The 23,555-nt window shown below is 39.2% G+C and overlaps 2 protein-coding genes across 8 annotated transcripts in view; both read left to right on the plus strand.

The window, feature by feature from the left end:
- The window catches only part of vps13d (vacuolar protein sorting 13 homolog D), a 72,045-nt gene extending 71,018 nt beyond the window's left edge, over positions 1-1,027 (plus strand). For all 5 annotated transcript variants that reach the window (XM_023957042.2, XM_078950077.1, XM_011473001.4 and 2 more), the window contains one exon: positions 415-1,027. In XM_023957042.2, the coding sequence (XP_023812810.1) occupies positions 415-546 (132 nt within the window). In that variant the 3' untranslated portion in view covers positions 547-1,027. The remainder of the gene's footprint in view (positions 1-414) is intronic.
- Positions 1,028-7,409: 6,382 nt separating this feature from the next.
- The window catches only part of LOC101164215 (neural cell adhesion molecule L1.1), a 52,771-nt gene continuing 36,625 nt past the window's right edge, over positions 7,410-23,555 (plus strand). For 2 of the 3 annotated variants that reach the window (XM_023957039.2, XM_078950078.1), the window contains exons 1-4: positions 7,410-7,599; positions 16,232-16,631; positions 19,872-19,886; positions 22,292-22,394. In XM_023957039.2, the coding sequence (XP_023812807.1) occupies positions 16,493-16,631; positions 19,872-19,886; positions 22,292-22,394 (257 nt within the window). In that variant the 5' untranslated portion in view covers positions 7,410-7,599; positions 16,232-16,492. The remainder of the gene's footprint in view (positions 7,600-16,231; positions 16,632-19,871; positions 19,887-22,291; positions 22,395-23,555) is intronic. The other variant, XM_023957040.2, reaches the window with a different exon arrangement.

Consider the following 23,555-nt stretch of genomic DNA (forward strand, 5'->3'; position numbering starts at 1 on the left):
GTTTTGTAGTGACTTAGTAGTTTTTCCTAAAACTATTTCTTAATAAACTAAACTCGACATAATCCAAATATCTTTTCAAAGTTTTTTTTTGTGGACTATAAAGTTTTCTTTTCTCTTGGTCCCCCTTTTATTCACAGGTCATTACAACTGAACCATCACTGTAACAAAGCTTCTGTGGCGTCTTTACCAGATTTGGAGTGCAGCCAGTAAAAAAAACTTCATGTGTCCCTCATGAACCATCGGTTCCACACACTGATTTAAGTTTATTTAGCATCGCACGCTGCTATCTACACATGTTGGTGGTTGGACACTGCACACCTTCTGCAGATGACGCAGTGTAGCATCAGCAGATCACCGTGGAGTAAATCAACTTGTTCTGGCTGATCAAACATTGTCTGCTTGTTTTCTCCACAGGTCCACGTGAAGAGTGAGAGTCTGGCCATCAAGATCTCTCAAGAAGTAAACTATGCCAAGAGTCTGTACTATGAGCAGCAGCTCATGCTGCCTGCCAGCAAGAACGAAGACTGCTTACTGCTTGAATCCTGAGCAGGTTTTTTATACTAAAGTTTGCCACAGACTGTGTGTGTGACTTTTATTCTGCACTGAACCTGATTCTGCTTTTGTAACAGGACAGACCACTAACTGCAGGAAATCCTCTGCTGCAGTTGTTGCAGTCTTCCTACTGTACATATAGTTACGTAGATAATCCACTGTAAATAGTGTGTTCATATTGTAATCAAACAATAGAAGGGGATAATGTCACCAACTTCCTTTATTAAATTTCTATTTTGTGTACCAGATGTTTATTAGAAGAAAGGATAAGAAATTGCACTAATACATCGCCTAAGAAAACACTATTTACTTTACAAATTCAAACACTTTTTGTGTTTCTACTGGTCTTTAAAGTTTTTATTGGAGCCAAGTTTTCATTTGTCTGTAAGCTCTTGTCCTTCACCATCAGGGTAACCAGCAGTTCTGGTTCAGGATCTGCTCTACACTGTATTGAATAAAGAAAAAGACTGCAGGACTTTGTTTCCATACTTAACAATGTCCAAACCCGTTTATTTTGGTTCACAGCATGATGTGTAGCATTCACTGGTTATGTTTGTTTATTTCTTCTACTGTCAAGCTGGGATTGGAACCACAGACTCAGTCAGAATGGGAAGTAATGCTAACAAGTCTCACCCTCTCTGGTTTGGTTTGTTTTCACACATCAGACATTGAAGTGGAACAAACTGCCTGGAATAATCCTGTAGTTCCAAACACCGTTTGGTGAAAAACTCTTTTTTTTTTTTTTACCTTCCTGTAAGTCTCAGAGGTCTTTATAGCCAGTTCCATGCACACTTACATGCATACATTGATGTATGCCATACATGGATCCAACCTCTAACCACCAGGACAATGTGTCTTAACCAAGGACACTTTGACACATGGCCAGGCAAGACGGGTAGAGAAACTGTGATGTTTGGATCAGGGGTCAACCTCTGCACCATAGCCACCCCTTGGGAGCAATACTGCCACGACCAAGACAGGAAAAAAAAGTATTCACCCGCATTATAACATGGAAATGAGTGTCTGTCATGGCACGCTAGAGCTCTTTTATTCGGTTAAACGTGAGTTAAATCCAAATTGCTTTCCTACCCCTCTGGCTCCTCCCTGTTTAGGGGCATTTGGAGCTGTAGTGGTGTCTGAAAGTGTTTTTATAAAGATGAGTGGCTCAAGGCTGCCCATCCCTCTGGTACTGTGATCCACATCCCACTGTGACACGGAGGAGAAGCGTATTTCTTCACATGAGGTGTGGTCTGAAGCACAGACGTCTACATTTAAATGTAAAGCCGTGTCCGAATTGCTTCCCTCCCCCCACTGCTTCTCACTCTCCCTACATGTATCCCCCCAAGTGGTGAGATATGGAAAAATAGTCTCTTCAAATTTGGACGTTACTATCGCTCGATGACGTCATCAATAATCGCCGGTCATCTACTTTAGAACATGGCTGCCAGGCTTGGGAAACACACAACATCTGTTTTATAACTTTAGAAAGTCATGCTAAACAGAAAGTCATTACTTCAGGGTTCTCACACTTTTTTTAGCAACGGTTTTCGGACTTTTCCATAACTTTTCACAGAATTTCCAAAACTAAAAAGAAACACATTTTGTGTCAGACTATTGTAGTTGGTGCAGCTAAATCAAGTCAAGATTTTGACAAGCTTTTCTGCCTTGCTGGTAAGGCTGTTTGTGTTGGTACGGAGGAAACTACAGTCACGTGTGAAAGTGCACTGCTTTATATTTAAAAAAAAAACATGGGGGTCTTTGTTCTAATATTTTTAAGAACTCACTGATTCTTGAGAGTCGGGACAAAATAACTTGAAAAAAACAGATTTTTTTTTAACTTACTGTTCAAAAAATGTTTAGTTTTCCATGATATTTATTGTTTCTACATTTCTAACCCACATCTTTAATTTAATATAAGGGTTTTTACACTTATAAAGACTTCATGTTTTTCAATGCTGGTGACTATTGTGACCTAATGCTGAGGACTAGAGTAAAAACATTGGGCGCCTAATCACTAGTCATACATTAGAGCTAATATATATTAAAAAAAAAAGTAATTATCTAGGCTAAAACGTAACGGTGTTTACAATTCCCTTAGATCTGGTATAGTGAGCAAGTTAATCTATTTGAAATGACTGATTTTTATCCATAAAAAATAGTTTTTTTTATGTGGGACATGTTTTGTCCCGACTCAAGAATCAGTGAACTACAAAAGTAAAAAACTACAAACTAACTAATCTCATCTGTTCATGACAACTATGAGCTGCAATTAAAAGTTGAAATGCCACAAAGTGTCTGTGTCACAGACATGATCTGTTTTTTGTTTTGTGCTCGTCACAATACCACCAGTCTGTTCTTCCTACGGACTTTAACCACCAACATTGCAGAGTAAAACGCTGGATGTAGTTCTATTGAGCAGCAGGAACTGTTCATTTTTGTCTGTGGTGATGCAGAAGAAGAGTTCCAGCCAGAGTTTTCTTTGATGTGAAGCTGCCGAGGCAGGCGGGGACCGTCAATAAAGTACAAGAGAACACCCCAAACAACTCCCCATAAATAATATCATAATCATCACAAGAACTCATTACTGTTTAAACAAACTCCACAGAAGTCACTAACATCATGACTCTTTCTCTTAGTAAACCAGCGTGTTCAAGTAATGCAAGTTCTGGACGTGTCCTCGTCCCCTCGCTAAAATGTATTAAAGCGAAATCAGAAAAAAATGACAGTAATGTTGACCACACCATCAATGTGAGCGTCCACCGGGTCTCCCACAGACGTTGCTGCTTTGTGTCTGATATTGTCGTTGGGACTGACTCACAGACAAAAAAGAAACAGTTCATCCTGGTCAATATTTAGTACTTCCTTAACGTTGTTCTTTCTACTGTTAGTGGATAAAGTATGAATGATGTTGTGACAAACACAAGCTAAACGGATCGTGTCGATGACACTGACACTTTGTGACTTTTCTTCTGTTTTCATGAGCAGCTGAGGTTAAAGCCCAGCCTGTTTGGAGTTCTTTGCTTTGTAGTTGTGGAAAAAAGGTTTGTCTTTTGTTTTAACAGACTGCACTGAGCTTCCACGACTCTTCCAAAACTTTACACAAGATTTCATTTTTCACAATTTTTAAAGGACCTAGAAATTGCATTTTCAATTTCCCGAACTTTTCCAGGTTTTTCATGCCTGTACGAACCCTGTCACTCAGGGTGTATTCAGACTGGGAAAACTGTTTGGTCCAGATCCGGTCTGGTTGATTTGGTCCGGGTCGAGCTCTGAACCTAGCGTTTAGTCTATATTCAGACTGCCATTAAGGGGACTTTCCTGTTCCAGACTAAAGCTTATAAACAAAAGCATGTGACTAAAGACCTCTTCACTCATAGGTCAGGATTTACGAGGACGGGGCAAAGCTACTAGAGAACAAACTTATGGAAGTCCTGCACTTTAGTTCATTCAAACTTTATATTTCACTGACGTGTCCATATCAACATCAAGTAGAACACTGTTTACTGCTGCTTTGGTCCGTGGAGTCATGCTGCAGGGCGGTCACCAGCAAGAAGACGGCTAATAAGGTTCACTGATAAGTGTTTATAACATATAGATTGTTGGGATGGCAGTGAAAAGCAATGTGGATCACTTTAAAAATTGTTTTAATCAGCCTAAATTCATCTAACCACATTTCAATGAGTTGCTGTGTCTCATCGTTGTGGTGTTGCCATTGGATTGAAGAGAATTCTGTTAAGGAACTACTAGGTAGCTTTTAGGATGACGTCACGTCACAGCAGCGCCTGTAAGAGCGTTTGCAGCTGTGTTAAAATGAACTTTCTATACAAATAATAGGTTGAGCCAAATGTTTGTCCGCAGTTCATCAGTCACTACATTACTACTGTTTACGTCAGTTACGGTGGCTCTGAGGATGAATTGTATTCAGAGTGAGGAAACTCAGAGCGAACTGAAGTTCAGTCCGATTGGAAACGAACCAAGACCAGATCCAAAGATGGGTCTGAGACAATTCCTGGTCCCGGACCAGCGTTTGCTTGGGGGTATTCAGATTGACAATTTGTTCCAGATTATCGAGGGAAACGAACTCTGGTTCACTTAACCCTTGTGCTATCCTAGGCACTCTAACATTGGGAGTGGGGTCATCTAAACCCACTAGACAGTGCGCTGAACCTTTTTTCTTCAATGATTTGTGATCTTTACTGGTGTCCATGGATTACATGAAATCTTTCCACCTTTATCCACCTTTGTCATGGTAGGGAGAACACTGTCAATGGTCATCTTGACCCCATAGGATAGCACAAGGGATAAAGGGAACCAAATGTAATCTTTCTGAATACAGCCTTACATTTAAATGTAAACTTCTGTGCTCCAGAGCACATCTCCAGCACAAGTCACCCTACCGGCGGAGGGATACACAGCCCTGAGTCACTACAGCTCTTCCTTAAAAAAACGTCACGTCAAGCATCACCACAGCTTCCAATGCTCCAACAATTGGAGCAACAGGGAGGAGCCAGAGGGGTAGAGAAACTAGGATTTGGCCTAAGCATCGAGTTATGTTCCTCCATGACTTTTTAATGTTAGAAAGCCAATGTTGTTGTTGTTATATATTTTCGAGTGTACAACGTAGATGACTGTTGATTATTAATGACAGTGGTAGCATCAGAATTTGAATCCTTTTTTTTTTTTTTTCCATATCTCTCTGCATAGAGGGATGAACAGGGAGAAGCTGTAGGTAAGCAATTCAGATTCGACCATTCTGTTGGACATTTTAGCCTCTGCTATGGGCAGTTTATTCCCTGTGTAACCATCATTAACAAAAGGACCAAGGTCTTTGGCAGACTGGTCTTTGCCAGAGTTCAGGTAAGCTTTCGCACTTTCTAAAACGAGACCATCTGAACCTACAAAGTCTGAGGTAGAGGGTTACCTGCAAGTAGAAATCTACAGGAAACCCCCCACACACAGATCAATACCTTTTGTTTGACTCCTATTACCCACTCCAATACAAACTGGGAGTCAAATTCTGAATAATGGGACAAAATGAATCCCCACTTTAAATCAAGGAAAACATGATAGTTAACTTGCTTCAACTGTTTACCATTCAATATTTGAGCGGCAACAGAAATGTTTATCCTTAGAAAATCTGAACCCCCATTACAACCCTTTACCCACCCAAGCGAGACAAAATCAATTAAAAAAGATCCTGCTTATCGCTTTGGTGAGTAATATACATAATAGATGTGTTTTCTGCATGTCCTCTAACGTTTGTTTGAGTAGGCAGTGAAAGGGTTAAAAGCATAAACACTATCCTATCTTGAAGTGCAGAGGATCCAATAGTTTCATCAAATCCAAATAAAAATCTATACCTGCTTAGTGGTGTGGTATCTTGAAGTATTTTAATGATGCTTACATTCTTTTTTCATATTTATAACCAGTTAGAATTACCCATTTCTCGAATTTTTTGTTTAGTTGTTTTTCTTTTTAACTTGTCCTGTCCAACAGCTGAGACCTGAAGGCTTCTTATGTTGGACAGATTTTACGGTTATCATGTGGGCTATGAATCCTCTGACACATGAGGTGCATATTTGAATAAACCCCTTTTGATTTGAGGCTAAGCTGTATTTATATTAATTATGTTTGTACAGATTTCTTAGGAATCCCGGAGACGCCTGCCTGGATGCAGAGTATCATTTTGTCAATTCTCAATTTTAGAACACCCCCCCCCCCCCTCCCCGCATGCACAAACCCTCTTATAAAACAGAATCATACCTGTTTTACAACTGCTTCCAGAATACAGATAGAATTGTTAAACATCAAGGTGACTCACAGCAGCAGTCATTCACACCACTGAATTCCTGTTTCTATACTCTCCACAGTTTTCAGACATCTATTCACTGATTTAACCTTTTTCAACACTTTTAGATTTTCTCCAGAATGGAAGCGATAAATTAATATTCATGACTTATATACATTTTCTGTGACAAATGTACTTTAAACATAATTATAGATTAACAGCTGCAGTAAGTAGAGAAAAAAATGACAGCTTACAAAAGTAGACATTACTTAAAAGAAGAGAAAAGCCTTTTTCTAATTGCGATGTGAATGTTTTAGTAGAGAAAGTTTGCTTCAGAAGGCAGATGTTCCAATTTTCTCAAAGATATATGTGGAAAACTATTTTACTATTTCAATTTGATTGTTTTATTCATGAAAAAAAATCGAGTTGTTCAGTTATATTTAAAACATAAGAGTTATTGTGGTATAAATAACAAAGCTATGGTATATTTTAGGCTCCTTTTGTTCTGAACCGATCTGAATCCACTGTGAATGACTGCTTTGTAGCACATTGGTAAAAATAAAACAAAAAAACCTCACAGACGCGAAGAAAAATAAAGATTGGGGAAGAATAAGGTCAATACCTCAAAAATGCAAACTTGTTATGTAGCCGTGAAAGAGATTTGGACAACAGCTGGGATTTTACAAACAAAAATTTTAGTTTTTATTTGCAACTTAGACTTTTTTTTTTCAAATCTGTTCACTTTGAATGCATTTAAGGAAATTTTGATTTAAAAACTATAACTTTTGCTATTATTGTAGTGGCACAATTCTCACTTCATATTTCACAAACAGTTACGACTTCTTGTTTAGCAGGATTATCTTTATATACAAAGGAGCATTTGCATCTGTACATTGGATAGCAGAGTGTAGCGTCCCTAAACAAAGATGTCAGTGAACAGGGGGCCTAACATAGAGGCAGAGGTAGCAGCATGAGGGAACACCCAAAGATGATCAGGAGGAGGGTACCATGGAGGCTGATGTCATATTTTCATAGCAGGAGCCAATGAGAAAAGAGAGGGAGGGGGAGAGGGGGGTCATGGGCAGAGCTTCAAAGGGTGTGTTTCATGTACCACTGCAGGAAAAAAAAAAAGCTCACACAAGGCGGAAGAACAGTCAATAGGCTGTGGAGGAGACTGAATCTATTCAGGGACGGGGACAAAGGAAGATGGAGGATTACCGATAAAAAATGATCCAACTGGAGGAACACCAACTGCAAAGGTAACGCAAAGGAAACCAACTGCTTTTGTCTGGCTGGAGGAGCACGTGTGTGTTTGTGTTTTAAGAGGATGGATGGATGGATGGATGGATGGATGGATGGATGGATGGATGGATGGATGGATGGATGGATGGATGGATGGATGGATGGATGGATGGAGAGAAACCAATTAGGGGAAAAACATGCGCAGCTGCAAAAAGCACACTGGGATAGCAAACACACACACAAACACACACGTGTGTGTGTGTGCTTTACCAGAAATCAACTTCTAACATTACAGATCATTTGAGGTGTGCCTGAGTCATTGCGGCTCCTCCTTTTAAATGTACCCTTTAAGGGGTTAAATGTTGAATGTGAAAGCATTATTCATGTCTATAGCTCCTTAAATTGTTTCACAACTCTTCTACATCTCCCATTGGAAAATAAAAGCTTAATATTGGATTGTAGTAAAGATTATATGATTCTTATACACTGTTGTTTTAGACTGTTGTTTTAGTATAAATGTACAACTGTCATTTATTACTATTTGAGATCACTGTGATATCTATAAAGTCTTTTTAATTTTAAAGATGCATATTTAAAATCCTTTTTCCAGGCTGCTTTAGGTTTAATAACATCCCTTAGGAAGCTTTTTAAGTATATCTATTTTGTATCTGTTTACGCATTTATCTATTGGATTTATTTTTCAATGATGTGTGTTATCACACAGCCAAGTTTCTCCTGATGGGGATGACTAAAGTATCCAACTGTCTGAAGATGGATTGAAATCAAACATCTAACAAAAGCATATTGAAAAGAAAAAACTACAGAAACTTTGCTTTTTTGTCCAATTAGTAAATACATTTATACAAGCAAATTGGATCATTAAAAATAATATAATTAGAACTGACTGCCTTCTGGCTTTTACCTCTGTTTTACTTGTTTTGGATTGATTGATTGTTAGTATTATTTACCTGAAGGAGCCCTGACTCACTGATTTAATCTAATCTTTTACGATTGAATTAGCTTTAGGTCACTTTTTTCTTTACATCTTCTGCATTCTTTGTGTGCACAGATTGTTGTCTAATTTGTTTAGCCAAAGACTTGTTTACAATATTACAATATGTTGTAATATCCCATTATATCCCATTATAAACAGAGACGCATCAAAAAACAAAACAAAATAAGTTAATAACATAAAGTACATTTCAGCCCTTTAACTGTCGGCTCAGCCAAATGGTTTATCAGATTTTGAGGCAATAATCAATAAGAGAAGTTCCAAACCCAACTCAATCTGATTTAGCCGTCTCTACTAATTGCTACAGGTATGCAATGCTAGAGAAATCCAACAGATGTCGCTGTGGCAGAAAATAGTTGTGTGATCTTCCCCTTTTACTAACAAGGAAGTCATAGCAGGAAAAATATCCCACACGTTTTTATTCGTTACTGTTTATGAAAATTTGAAAGGGTTCTCTTTTTTTAACATGGTATTAGTGATAGTGGCTTAAATGAACAGAAATGTGTTACTTGATAGCAAAAAAAAAAAAGTTTATATTCTTTTTAAAATATTTTAAAACATGGTCATTCAAACTGTTGATTTGTCTCTTTAACCCTTGTGCTATCCTATGGGGTCAAGATGACCATTGACGTGTTCTCCCTACCATGACAAAGGTGGATAAAGGTGGAAAGATTTCATGTAATCCATGGACACCAGTGAAGATCACAAATCATTGAAGAAAAAAGGTTCAGAGCACTGTCTAGTGGGTCTAGATGACCCCACTCCCAATGGTAAAGTGCCTAGGATAGCACAAGGGTTATGGTGTACGTAGTTCATTTAAGCCAACGGAAAAAAACTAGTAGTTATAAAATCAATTCAGTTAATCTTCTAAATTGGGAATTAATGTGGAAAATAAGTTGAGCAACCGGCATTGAGCTCTAGACCACCACTGAGGAAAGCTAATGCACCAAACCCTAATGACGAAAGCCACAATCAGATATGACAACTTTGGACACTGGCTGGAAGCAGGAATGCAACCTCTGTCTAATGGGTGTGTCAAAGTGGAAATGTCTAAAATGTAATGTTTTCCTCAACTCAACTAGCAATGCTTTACAGAGTATCACCAAAAGTAAAGTAGACAATGCTGAGAAAACATTTCTGTGGTTGCCAGTTGCACAGTCACACAAACTACGGTTACATGTGCAAAATATCTTTGATCGGATTAAAATTGAACTGTGTACATGGATCCAGAAAAACTTTATCCAATTATAACAAATGTTTACATACACCACACTTTCAGTCAGAATAAATGATTATGACTTGCGCAGGACTGTCTAAAATACCGGAAACAGCCATAGAAGAAGAAATAATGAGTTTCATTGTAAACAAACAAAGCTATGGCACAGAGCAAGATGATCTTTTATTTTTGTTATGATTGTGTTTACATGATGCATTTTTATTCTGATCAGGCCTTTATTCTGATTACTTTTGTCCATGTAAACGCTGGTGCAAATGAGGTGTGTTAAGGTGAAGAGATCGAATGTTTGGTTTGTTTTGTTAATGTGTGTTACCATGGTCTCAAAACCGGCAAATCTAGTTCAATCAAAGCATAAAAATATGAATCTTGTGCCTCAGAAACATAAGCACTGTTGAACAACAACAATTGTGTTTCTTCTTGTTTCTAAATGCTAACATGCGTTTTGCAGATAAGCATTCAATCACATTTATAAGTAATGTGATTACTTTGCGTTGTTGCAGTTTAGTCAAGATGTAAAATGTAATATGCAGCATTGCCCTGTTTGATGCAATAGTTTCCTTTATGGAAATAATCTTTTCAATATTTTGTGGCATAGTTTTGGAAATAAGGAGAAATGCCTTTTAATAAGTCAAAAAAACTGGCTCTCCCATTCATAAGGAAATTTACAAAGAGCGTATTTTACAATACAAGGACTTGGTTTCTAACACTAAAAATAAATATTTTACTGAACTGATTGATGCAAATAAGGGAAATTCTAAAATTCTTTTTTCTTTAATGAAAACTTTCCTTTAACCCCGTGTCAGTTTTCCTCCTCATTTCTATTCAGATGATGACTGTAATTCTCTTCAATCATTCTTTAACCAGAAAATTCAAGATATCCATCAGCATCTCCATTCATCCACCTCTCCTTCCATCCCTTCTGACTGTGTTTCTGTTTCTCATATATTTTCTTCCTTTCAGCTCCCCGATCCCAGTGAAATTTCCCGCCTCACCCATAAGTCCAAACCATCAACATGTCTGCTTGATCCCCTCCCAACATCCCTGGTTAAATCCTGCATCCCTTCTCTTCTACCCTTTATTTCTGCTATCATCCACTCCTCATTGACATCCGGTATTGTCCCCTCACTCCTCAAGACCACTGCTGTCAAACCCATCCTAAAAGAAACCGGCTCAGACTCCAATTCCAATTGATAATCTCCGTCTTATTTCTAACTTCCCCTTCATCTCCAAAACACTCAAAAACTAGTCTCCTTCCAACTTCACCATCAATCAAAATGATCTCGTTGAACCCTTTCAATCCGGTTTTCACCTCCCTCATAGCACTGAAACTGCTAACTGATGACCTTCTCCTAGCAGCTGATCTGGACTCATCATCATCCTCATCCTACTTGACTTGAGTGCTGCATTTGACACCATATCCCACTCCATTCTCCTTCACAGACTTTTATCTCTTGGTATCAAGTCCACCCCCCTCCGCTGGTTTCATTCATATTTCTCAAGCCGCATTCAGTTCATCCAACTGAATTCTTCTAAATCTTGACCCTCGCTCATTTTCTCTGGTGTTCCTTGAGGTTCTGTTCTCGGTCCCCTCCTCTTCATTACCTGCCTCCTACCCCTATGCAATATATGCAGTAAATTCAACATTGATTTTCATTGTTTTGACACTCAGCTCTATCTGTCCAGTAAACCCAACTCCTCTCTTCCACCTGCCTCCCTCTCCTCCTGCCTGTCTGAAATAAAAACCTGGTTCACCTCAAACCTCCTCAAACTTGGAAGTGATAAAACCGAGACATCGCTAAAAAGCAGATGACCGCATTTTGTGGAGACAATTAAAACAGAAACTAAAACAGTGGCAAGTAACTGCCCCCCGCCCCCACCCTCCCGTGGGGGTGGGGGGGCAGGGGTGTAAAACTGAGTTAATTCAAATAGATGGAGGGAGTGGCACTTGACAGGGGGAGAGTGGGGGGTGTTTAGATGGTGTGGGGGAGGGGAAACAGGAAAGAAGAGGTAGTCCTGGTTTGTCAGAGCGAAAGGAAATTTACCATATGGCAGTGAAATGAACTGACAGCAGGGGGATGAGGAAAATACTAGAGTACCAGGAAACTGTGTGTCACACACAGACTGGCAAGTCACGTTTGCTCCAGAGGCTGTAGACAAATAATAGATACAACCTTTTAGAGGAGGCAGTTAGAAATACCACAGTATTTACAATTTTAATACTGGTATGTTTAAATTGTATTTTTTACATAAAGATGACATAAAAGAAACTCTAAATCCATTGTGTCGTCTGTCAGAGCTGCATGCATCTGGTTGGATGTTGATTCTGGCTGTAGGCGTGTCCTTTTTCAGGGAAGAGTTGGAAAAGGCTTTGGGAGATTGGATGTTTCTTCTAGATTCGAGAAGGAGGCTAAGAAAAAGTGGGACATTGACAGAAAACCAGACTGGAAACAGGAAGATGCAGCACAAGGTGGAGGTGGATGTGGAAAAGATCAGACAAAGGGCGTGTGAGGGCTTGGATGACAGGTTGGACACAAAGGAGGTAGAGGTAGATCTGTACAGGTGAGACAGAGAAACAGAGATGGAAGGAGGTTCAGCAGGCTAAGGTGATCAAGTTTGTAGAGAGGAGCAGAGATGGCCGCAAAGCAGAAAGCAGCAAAGATCAAAAGGGATGATGTGAGGAAGACATTGAAGGGAATGAAGAATAGAAAGGTTGTTGGTTCTTGGGTTGAGGATGTCTCTAGAGAACAGAGAAGGTCACAAGGATCTGTATTGTGTCTTTGTAGATGTAGAGAAAGTCTATGGCAGGATCCAGAGAGAGGAGCTGTGGTTTCGATGAGGAAGTGTGGAGTGACCGAGTCCTTAGAAGATCTGATGTGGGAACATGTTTTTATGATCTGAAACACACAATCTGGTCATTAACTTAAGTTGTTTTTCATTTGTTCAAGTTTTCACAGGGTTTTACAAGTGCAAATTTGATTAAAATGGACCTGCAATATTCAAAATATCTCCTGCGTCTCCTTATATATTTTAGCAAGGATGTGGTAGGCACCTCAGGGCGGGCGTGGTGCAGTGGTAGGGCGGTCGAGCTCTCATCGGAAAAATGCAGGTTAAATTCCCACCTTGTCCGCCCATGTTTTGAAGTGTCCTTGGACAAGACACTGAACCCCACCTTGCCTCTGGTGGAAGGTTGGCTCCAGTGTGTGAATGTGTGTGGATGGGTGAATGGGTTTGTGACTGTAAAGCGCTTTGGGCCTTAGAGGGAGGTGGAAAGCTCTGTACAAGTATACACCATTTACCATTTACCTTGATGTTAAGGGCCTCTGGGCAAAAGGCCTATGTGCCCTTTTGAAGGATCTGTAATTCGTGCCTCCTAGTCAACTGTTTGGCTTTTTTTTTTAAACAGGCCAATTTAAACCTTAAGATATTGGCAAACACAAAACAATGTCAGTTTTTCTGGGCATTCCACATCTCATACAAAAAGACATAATGTGAAAAGTGAATATTATGATGTTGTGTTACAGTAAGAAACAAAGTTTTTTAATTTTGGCACGGCTTGGCATCCCTCCGCCACAAGGGTTTGCCCTTAAAAAAGCTATTTCAGACAACCCTACCCCTCCAAATGCCCCAACAATTGGAGGGGTAGGGAGAAGCCGTGGGGGTAGGGGAAGAACTATTACCTTGGCAGGAATTGCGGCTGGTAAACCATGACGCATATCTCTTTAACGTGAACAGCTGTGATGCAGAGGTAGAGTGGTAAGACACTGAACCCCACGCGGCTCCTGGTGGTTATAGACTGGCGCCAGTGTTCGGCAATGGAGCTGCCATCAGAGTGTGAATGTGTGGGTGAATGGGACTGTAAAGCCATTTGGGTCTTGGTGGAAGGTAGAAAAGTGCTGGTTAAGATGTTTGAAAAATGAAAATCTTTATTTGAGCTGTGATGTTAAAGCTAGAATAGTTCCATGCTGTGGTGAAGTATGTTGAAGGTTGGCAGGAATTTTTGTCTGTTTTTTAAAGATTGTCTTTTTTATACCTAAAGATTTTCCTAAGGTATTTTCACCTCTAAATCCAAAGCTTTGGGTATTGGAGGGAGGTGCAGTCATTCTGACTGCATGGTAAAAATATATTACTGTTTTGTTTTTCTCTTTGGCATCCTGATGTTTTTGATATTGTCTCCAATGAGGTACTTTCCGGTGACAGATGGATATATCTTGTGGGTTCAAGTCTCGTAGCAAAAATCTACAAGTTGTCAGATTCATAAATGACTGATCATGTGTAAAATAAAATACATAAAGTATATTTTGTCCTTAACTACCATTTAAACTGAAACCTTTAAAAGTCCCTATCCTTCTTCATGTTATTGTTCTACACTGCTATAAGTAGTTGACACTTTCAGTTGATGTTTATGTGTTGACAGATTGGTTTCATCATTTAACAATATTTCTTCCTTCCTGACAACAGACCAAAAGGTTAAAGTATAATATGTAAAATGGATTGCAGTTTGGGTTTTAATCAAGCCAGTCATCATTGTTAAACTGTGTGTGTATATGTATGTGTATTGGAGGGCCAGGAGATAGAGTGATAAAGTTGATGGAGTTATATCATTTACAAATTTAATTTAAGTGCTTTGAAACAAACAACTGAGACAACAATTATTCCATTTGTTCTGGAAAAACATCTATCACTGTGACTCATAATGAGGAAACTTTGTTATCCAGAAGGCTTTGCCTTAACCCTTTAATGATACAGCTGTCACCAGCTACAGCAAATAACACTCTTTGAACAACCATAACTCCTGGACTTATAGGTGCCAGGGGGGTCCAAACGTTTTCCAAAGTGGGCCAGATTTAGGGAGGTGAAAATGTGTGAGGGCCAACTATTTAGCCTGCATCCTGTGAACCTTGCAATCACATTAAATACAAATGAAATCATGAAAGGTTTCTTACAATGGGATACTTTTTTTATTTTTTTCCCACAGAACAGAAATAGAAACTAAATATATTTCATGATTACAGACCGGAAATAAGATGAAGAAAAACTCCATCTGGAAAAAAAACGTTTGTCGACATTAAATCTGGATTCACGTTAAATGGTATATAATTCACTATTCAATCCTCACTGTAAACTTCTAAATTTAAATCAGGAAAATGATACAAATAGTAAACTTATTCAGAAGTACAAACCACTGCCATTCTGATCAGATAAACAAATGAATCTGTTCTGATTGTTTGGCCCTTAAGGCTCTTCGCTCATATTCATGTCATTGTCTACTCGTCTTAAAAAATTTGCAACTGAGCGGTGTCGGATTGCACCAATGACAAAAATTCAAACCCCACTCTTTTCACCCCAGTTTTTCAATATCAAATGAAATGTCCTTAATTCTCTGCACCACAATGTTACTAGCGATGGCCTTCGCTCGTAGCTATGCTGTTTTATTGTTTTACAATCGACATTTTAGAAATGAGCTAGAAAGTGCAACAAAAGGGACCAGTGTTGCTGTACAAGCAGTTGTAAGAAAAAAGCCTGGGGCAGCGTATTCAATTTGATTTCTCCACCTTAAAAAAGTCTAGATAGAATGCTAAAAAATGGTAAATAGGGTATACTATGTTACTATATATATACATACTTACATGCATGCATACATACATACATATATATATATATATATATATATATAATTATATATATATATATAATTATATATATATATATAATTATATATATGTATGTATGTATGCATGCATGTAAGTATGTATATATATAGTAACATAGTATATCCTATTTACCATTTTTTAGCATTCTATCTATATATATATATATACATATATATATATACATATATATATATATGTATATATATATCGAGATCATTTTGAAAACACTGACGCTAACTTACTACCAGGAGCAACATGGCGTTCAGTGTCTCGTTCATAGACTGAAAAATCGATGAACGAAGGTCCATCAAGCTGTGACGTCACCCATAGAGAATGCCTTACCTCCAGCTCTCCCGAAATGAGGCAAAATCCCTTACTTTGCTTCCTGATACGGGCACCGCCATGTTCAAACCAGTTGACAGTGATTGGTCTTCCTATGGCAGCTACTGTCGCCAATGCCAGGAAGCAATGGTACTTTCTATTTGGGAATATGAGAAGGGAGGGGTTGAGCTGTCCGTTGTTTTTACATTCAATGGTCTTGCTCAGGACACTTAAACACATTGTCAGGGACTGAACCTGCAATCCTCCGTCAGAGGTTGACCGCTCTACCTCTGTGCCCCAGCAGATGTCAGGTCCTTTAATGCTTGAGTTCTTGAACTTAAATCTAAAAATGGATTTTATGTTTGTGACTTTCCTCCTGATCTGCTGCCCATCTACCCCTCTTTCTCCTCTGTTTATCTCCTCCACAGCTGACTGCTGAACATGAGACGGTGGGGCGAGCAAGACACTCAGAGTCTCTCACTCTAAACCGCAGAGCAAGTCCCAACCCTCCCAAACCCACCCCCCACTCCTCATCCCAGTCTAAATCACACCGCTGCTCACTTCTTTAGACCACATCGGGGAGTTCCTGGATGGTGTGCTTGATTTAGCACATAAGCTAGAGCGGAGTGTGCTTTAAAGGACTAATGAGTGCGGGGGTGTCTTGTGTGAGTTGGATGGGATACTGAAAGATGTGTGTGCCTCAGCATCGTTGGAGGGGCTATTGGGGGCTGGGCTCCCCACTCCCCCCTCTGATTCTACTCCTTTCTTTGTCCTGCCTCCTCTCCAAGTGTCCGTCTGTTCATGGAGCCATCCACATCCCTAAGCATTGTGAGTACTGCTTCAGACGTGAGTGGAAGCCCTGACCTTTACTGTGCACTTCAACATAAGAGTGATTCTAATGACAGTGGTGACAAAGTCTGTTGACATGACTCCCTCCATGCTTAGGAAATAAGTTAGACTGGGAACCAGGTGTTTTTTCAAATTTATGTCAGTTTTTACCCTGTTTGCATCTGCAGTCCTCTTCATTAGCTCAACATTTATGTAAACAAGATATTGGATTTAAAAAAAATAAACACTCAAATGATAAATACCTTATTCGAATTTGGCTGTGAGGAATTCACACCAAAACCTGTCTTAAATGAATCCTTCCTTCTGATACCTGGACCAGCATCACTGATAATGATGGAATAAAAGAAGTAAAAAAACAAAAAAGCTCATAGAAACAATTATTTAATATTACTGTTCATGTTTGTATTGAATGGAAAAAACGTGACTAAATAAAAACAATACAAATCATAAAAATAAATTCAGAAATAAATACACATTTAAATTTTAAGTAATGGTTTGTATGAGGCATCATACATCATAATGATAAATATAACATTTTATTTATGTGTATTTCTGACCAAACCATTATAAATGTGATTTTTTTTATGTTCTAAGTTAGAAATGCACTAATCAACATGTTAATGTTCCACCATATTCAAAAAGATAATTTTTTGGTTTAATTAGTTGTTTTAGTGATTCATAGCTATTTTGTTTTTCAAGGTTAAATGAGGTTAATCTGGCACTTTTTCTGATTTATTTTACCCTTTACGCTCTACCATATCCTACCAGGATAATATATCAGTAATACTCTGTCTGATGGTATCAACTCTTTACCCAAAACAAGACAGTCTTTCAACCCCAGAGACTTTGGTTTGTCCCCACTAGAGTAATTTTCCTGGTCTCATTGTTAACCGGGCTCCACAACAGTCACCCTTATGGCTCCTCTCTTTGGTTTATACAGCTCATAGCTTTGAATTGCTGCGTTTCCATGACACATATGTCTAAAATAGTATCGACCTGATCCTGGTGCATAAACTCCTGCATATGGGACTGTACTCCTCCAGGAAGAAGTACTTTATTTCTGAGCACCAACAGTCTTGAAGACCCTTTCTTCCCTCTTGACCACAAGGATGTGTTTTCCCCTCATACTCTTCACACATGTGACTTTGCTCAAACCCACGGATTTCATTTGATTAAGTCAGGCCGTTCTGTATGTGTTCTCTAGGGTCTTTGGAGTTTGGATCACTCCGCCCAAACAATTTGAATATAAATGTGGAAATAAGGAAATAATCAAATGGAATGAAAAGAAGTGTTTATTTCATTCTATACCAGGGGTGGGCATTTATTCTGGCTCGTGGGCCGCATAGGGTTCTAAAATTGGATAGAAGGGCCAGACTAGGAGAAAATGCATGGAGTGAGAAAGAAATAACATGAAATCTGGATGAAAACATTTGGATTGAAAATTATATTTTAAAACAGAGCATTTTAGAGTTTTTCGGTTAAAACTTAAAACTCATTTTAGAGCCAATTGCACCAACGGCTTGATGTACCTCGTGTAAAACTTAGAGAAATGCTGCGTTCATGTGGTGTTTGAATGATAGACAGAATGAAAAACAACAAATCTTCCAACATCACATGGATGCTAGAGTGGAGTCCCCAAACCTTTTCTTGTGAGGCCACAATAACTCTTCTCCTTAAACTTCTTTTATCTTTCTTTTATTGTAAATCCCTATAATAAAGTTGTATTCATTCATGATCCTTTTAATAAAATACGTAACACTATTTATGAAACAAAAAATGACCAAATAACTGATTTTCAAAGACAAAAAGTCAGGAAAAAAATATACAGATACATTAAAAAGAAAAACCAATAAATAGTGGATCCTCTCCTGTCATTTTCCAGCTGAGACTTTGAGGCTGCAGCTCCTCACGTCTCACAGTTTGCACTAAAACTGAGCAGCTGTGTCCTGCGCGTCTGTTTCTCATCCAGTAATAAGGAAAAAGCAAATTTCTCTGTCTTCTGCTGCAGCTACGCATATATATGCGTTACCTTTTCACCAGAACAGAGTTCCCTCGTTTATTGCAGGAGTTATGTTCTAAAAATAACTGATCGGTGAAATCCACGGAGTCTGATTACAGACGTTTATGGCAATAAAACTCCTCACTGCCTAAATACACTTTTGTCAGACAGACATGAACATTTTCACCATTTTCTCTTGTTTAAATTTCTCAAACCTTCATAGAAATTAGTTCCAGGATCTTAGAATGAAAACAAAGATCTGATCAATCACAGATTTCTGATCTGAAGAGCTCAGCACTTCTGTACAGGAGACACGGCACCGACTGAGGAGATTAATTGACAGGTCTTCAGCCAATCAGGACACAGAACAGGATGAACTGTTTAAAAAAGTCAGCATGATCGCTCCAAAAGAATGAGCTAAACCGGAAAAAGATGAACTGTGACGTAGAAGGGGAAAATTTTCTTCTTTTCTGTTTGACAGAGATTTTAGAGGCTTTCAGGTTGGAGCACAGACTGCAGAAGGGGGAAGAAAATGCCACGATCTATGCATTTCTTGATCGTGTGGCCAGATAAAAAGATAAAACATGGGTCTCTGATATTGTTCAGTGGGCCCGGCCAAACATGGAGGTTGGCCGATTACAGCCCTCGGGCCGTAGTTTGCCCCCCCCGGTCTATACTGTCAACAAAACAACTGTTTGATCCTTTTTTTGACCTAGGGTTAAAAATGGAGTACAGCTCCTAGGATTATCAACAAACCCACTACAGAGGTTAACCTATTTCTAAGTCCTGCAGTAGCCTTACTCTACTCCACTGCACTCTGCTTCAGGCTTTGTTTACTGCTCCACAAAAAATACTTGTCTGATAGAATGAATCATCGTCTATCCTTTAATTTTCTTACTGCTGTTTGTTATTTAAATGTTTTCCAATCAGTTACAAGCAATGCCTTTAGGAAAGCATGCTGGGTCAACAGTCTGATCCTGCTGTTTACTGAAGGCATTCCACCTTTGTGACTTGTATGCTTTGGAAACGGGGTTATCTTCTCAAAACTCAAACGGGTGTTGCACAGTATATTTGGATGCATTCAGAGAGGAGAGTGCGCATACGCCTACAAATCTTGTAAAATGATCTTATTCATGTTTAAAGTTTCAAATGTGTGATGCTTCAGAAACTTACCTGTGTCCTGTCTTTTTTCTTATTACTGCTCACTTGTGGACAAACAGATAAACTACAGAACAGTAAGTGTCTTTTCTTGATGCATAACGTATATGTAACTGCTAGCCTCTGTCATCCTTTATTCTGTTTTATTCCTCTGGTTTCCTTATATCAAATCCAATCAAACTTTATTTATCTGGAAGTTTTCCTATGAAATCATAACACAAAGTGCTTTACATTAGAACAAAACAAAATAAATAATATAAAAACAAACACGAAAATAACAAAAGATAGAGCCCCACTACCCATACCTACCCCCCCCCCCCCCCCCCCGACCCCTATCACACCTCCCACCCCCTAACTGATGGGGAAAGACAATGAGATATAGGAAGTAGGCTGATGTAGACACACGTTTATCTATTGTTCACTGCAGAATATAATTTTATTATTAGGCATAACATGTGTTATGTTGTAATAGTGTACATAATTTATTACTTACTTACTTTTTTACTTTTTTCTATTTTTGCACATTTTTTGTATTTGAATACTTGCATTTGGGAACACCCCTCACTTTTGCACATTGCTGTCACTTTTCTTTTCTCTGCTCTTTGGAACTGCTGTGACAATTGAATTTCCCCAATGTGGGATCAATAAAGAATATCTATCTATCTATCTATCTAGAATAGCAACCATTTCTAAAGCTGCCAGTATTTTAACAAGATAAAAAAAACAGAAACATGCCAGGAAAAAACAAGCAACAAATCTCTAGTAATTACACAGATTAACTTCAGTGCTGCACCATTTCAGAAAACTGTGATACATAAAGAATTTTAAAATAATTACGTGAAGTTTTTAATAGTTTTGAACAAAAGCATAGAGGAGTCTGCAACCTTGCATAACTTTGGTACCAAATAATGTTATTGTTTATTTATTAACAATATTTATGACTTTTTGTGTTGGCCTCCGTCGGTCAGTGTTCACCATGGATGACGTATCCTAGCTCTCGTCTCGGTTCACGGATTGTCAGAAACAGCGTCGTTGGTGGCTGGGACAGCCATCCGGAACAGGCGTTCTTTGTCGCAGAAGTCGCAGCTGTAGGTGGTTCCCTGACTGTCGTTGTTTCATAACTTCCTGCAGGAACCTTCCCGCCTTTTAACATCATAGAATATAAAAAAAGAATATCAGGGGAAATTGTTAATTTAGAAATGTTTTTAAAAACCGTAAAGTAGAAATACAAATGTTTTAAGGCTGCAAAATTCCTCAAAACATCCTTCATCCACTTTTCTCACATATGTGAACATTTTCACACTTTTCTCTCTCGTTTAAACTCTCAAAGTTCAAAGAAAAATATGTTCAGTAACTTACCTGAGCTTATCTAACTGAGCTAGTGCCACCATGTGGTCAGTTATAATATCATTTGCACTTATTCTTTCATTCCATGATCTTTGAGTGGATTAATGTAGTTTTTTTTCTACATGCAATTCTTTAAGTGCTGTAAACAAAAAATGAAAATAGTCATCTGGTTTGACCCCCCCCCCCCCCAAAAAAAAAGGTTCGAATAGCAATTAGTTTTGCAATAGTATAACTTTTCAACAAAATTTGGAAGACAGGTATACCAGACATGGCTCAAAGTAAGCTTGAACAGTGACGATCAGACATGTTGCCCTACATTTGGATCTTTTAGTTTTAGCTTATCGCTGTACCAGTCTGTTGTGGTGCAGAGAGAGCTAAACCTGAAAGCGAAGCTCTCAATTTTCCAATACTCACCTATGGTCATGAGTTCTGGGTCATGACCGAAAGACCAAGGTACAGGCTACAAGCGGCTGAAATGAGCTTCTTCCGTAGAAAAAGCTCATTTCCCAAATTTTCCCTTAGAGACAGGGGGAGAAGCTCGGTTACCCAGAGCTAGACGTAGAACCGATTCTCCTCCACATCGAGTCAGTAAAGGTGGCTCGGGCATCTGGTCCGCGTGCCTCCTGGATGCCTCTCTGGGGAGGTGTTCCAGGCATGTCCCACTGGGTGGAGACCCAGGAAAGATCTGGACACAAAGGAGAGACTTTGTCTGTCGGCTGGCCAGGGAACATCTCTGTGTCCCCCCAGAGGAGCTGAAGGAAGTGGCCGAGGAGAGGGAAGTCTAGGCATCTCTGCTTAGGCTGCTGCCCCTGCCATCCGGTCCCAAATGAGCGGAAGAAGAGGGATGGATGGATGGATGGATGGATGGATGGATGGATGGATGGATGGATGGATGGATGGATGGATGGATGGATGGATGGATGGATGGATGGATGGATGGATGGGTGGAAAGTTTTAGATTGATATCTCTGAGTTCACACCAATTAGGATGGCACAACTCCATCCACACTAAGTCTATTGGAAATTCTTTAACATATATCACATTATACTAGTTTACTCCTTAGTACTGACATTTAATCTCAAAATACTCACAGATTATAAATAATGCCATTTTCTCTGTTCATATGTTTTTCAGTATTACAGCCTCCACAAATCACAAAGTTTCCAAAATCTATCACTGCCTTTTCTCGAGAGGACATCGACCTGCCCTGCAGTGCATCTGGTAACCCCACACCCTTGTAAGTACTGGAAGGTAGAGTTCAAAGTCACGTCTGGTATAATGCTTCTCAAGTGTTCTGAGATACATATGTGATATCTGCATATAATCAAACGAAAAGGAGAGAATGCTTTGTTTTAGTTTCAGGTTTTAAAGCATGAAAGCTGCCACGTCCAAAGTCTGGCCACTAAGCTTCTGTATGTTTGAACCACTATTCCAGGGCTGGCCAACCCTGGTTCTAAAGAGCTTTAACCAGCCTGTTCTCCCGCTTTCCCTGGTCGTCTTTATGCTGACTGCCTAAATCAGGTGTGTTCAGTCAGTCAAGAGGTGGAACCCATGTCAGCTAATCAGCAGCAAGCTGGTCAGGGAGGACTGGAAGACAGGCAGGGTGGTGGCTCCTGAGGACCAGGGTTGGCCAGCCCTGCAGCAGTAAAATCCAGACTACATACATCCAGTAGGTTGACGCCATCCAAGAGTCGGCCTCTGCAGTGTGTCGGCATCTCGCCTCCGAAAACAAATAACATCCAAGCTTTTGCAAAGACAGATGTGAATAGTGTGCATAGAAAATAAAAGCGTTTAGCCGATCACTTAATACCCTAAAGAGCTCAAAAAGTTAATTTTTGATAATAAAGGCCCTAAAATGACATTTGGTGAACCTGTGCAGATGCTTTAAGTTTAGTAGATGATTAACTGGTGAAACTCAGTTTAAAACAATGATGCCCGGCAAAACTTGGGCAGATTTTTCCACAGTTTTCTATTTTTTTTAATTGTGTTGTTGTGGGGTTTTAATAATAATAATTGATACTTTATTTATCCCACAATGGGGAAATTCTTCTCCACATTTGACCCATCCCCTGGGGGAGCGGTGAGCTGCAGCTGAACTGCTTGAGAGGCAGTTGCGTTAAGGGACTTGCCTAAGGGCCCTCACTGGGTGATGTTAATTGCTCGCCATTGTTATGGTAATTGCCCCATTACCAATATTTATTCCCCTCCAGGAATCGAACCCTGGTTCCCTTACCAACCCAGCTACCCACCGCCATGAGCTGGAACCCAAACAAAGAAAAAAAAATGGAAATCAATTAAACAGTGGGTCCTGGGTCGATATTCTGTGAGAGTTTAATTATTTAATGCATTGGATTTATCTGAGCTTTTCCAGATGCTCAAAGGGTTTACAATGTGTCCA

This window comes from Oryzias latipes, chromosome 7 (assembly GCF_053564925.1).
Source record: "Oryzias latipes strain Hd-rR chromosome 7, Olatipes_Hd-rR_3.1".
NCBI lineage: Eukaryota > Metazoa > Chordata > Actinopteri > Beloniformes > Adrianichthyidae > Oryzias > Oryzias latipes.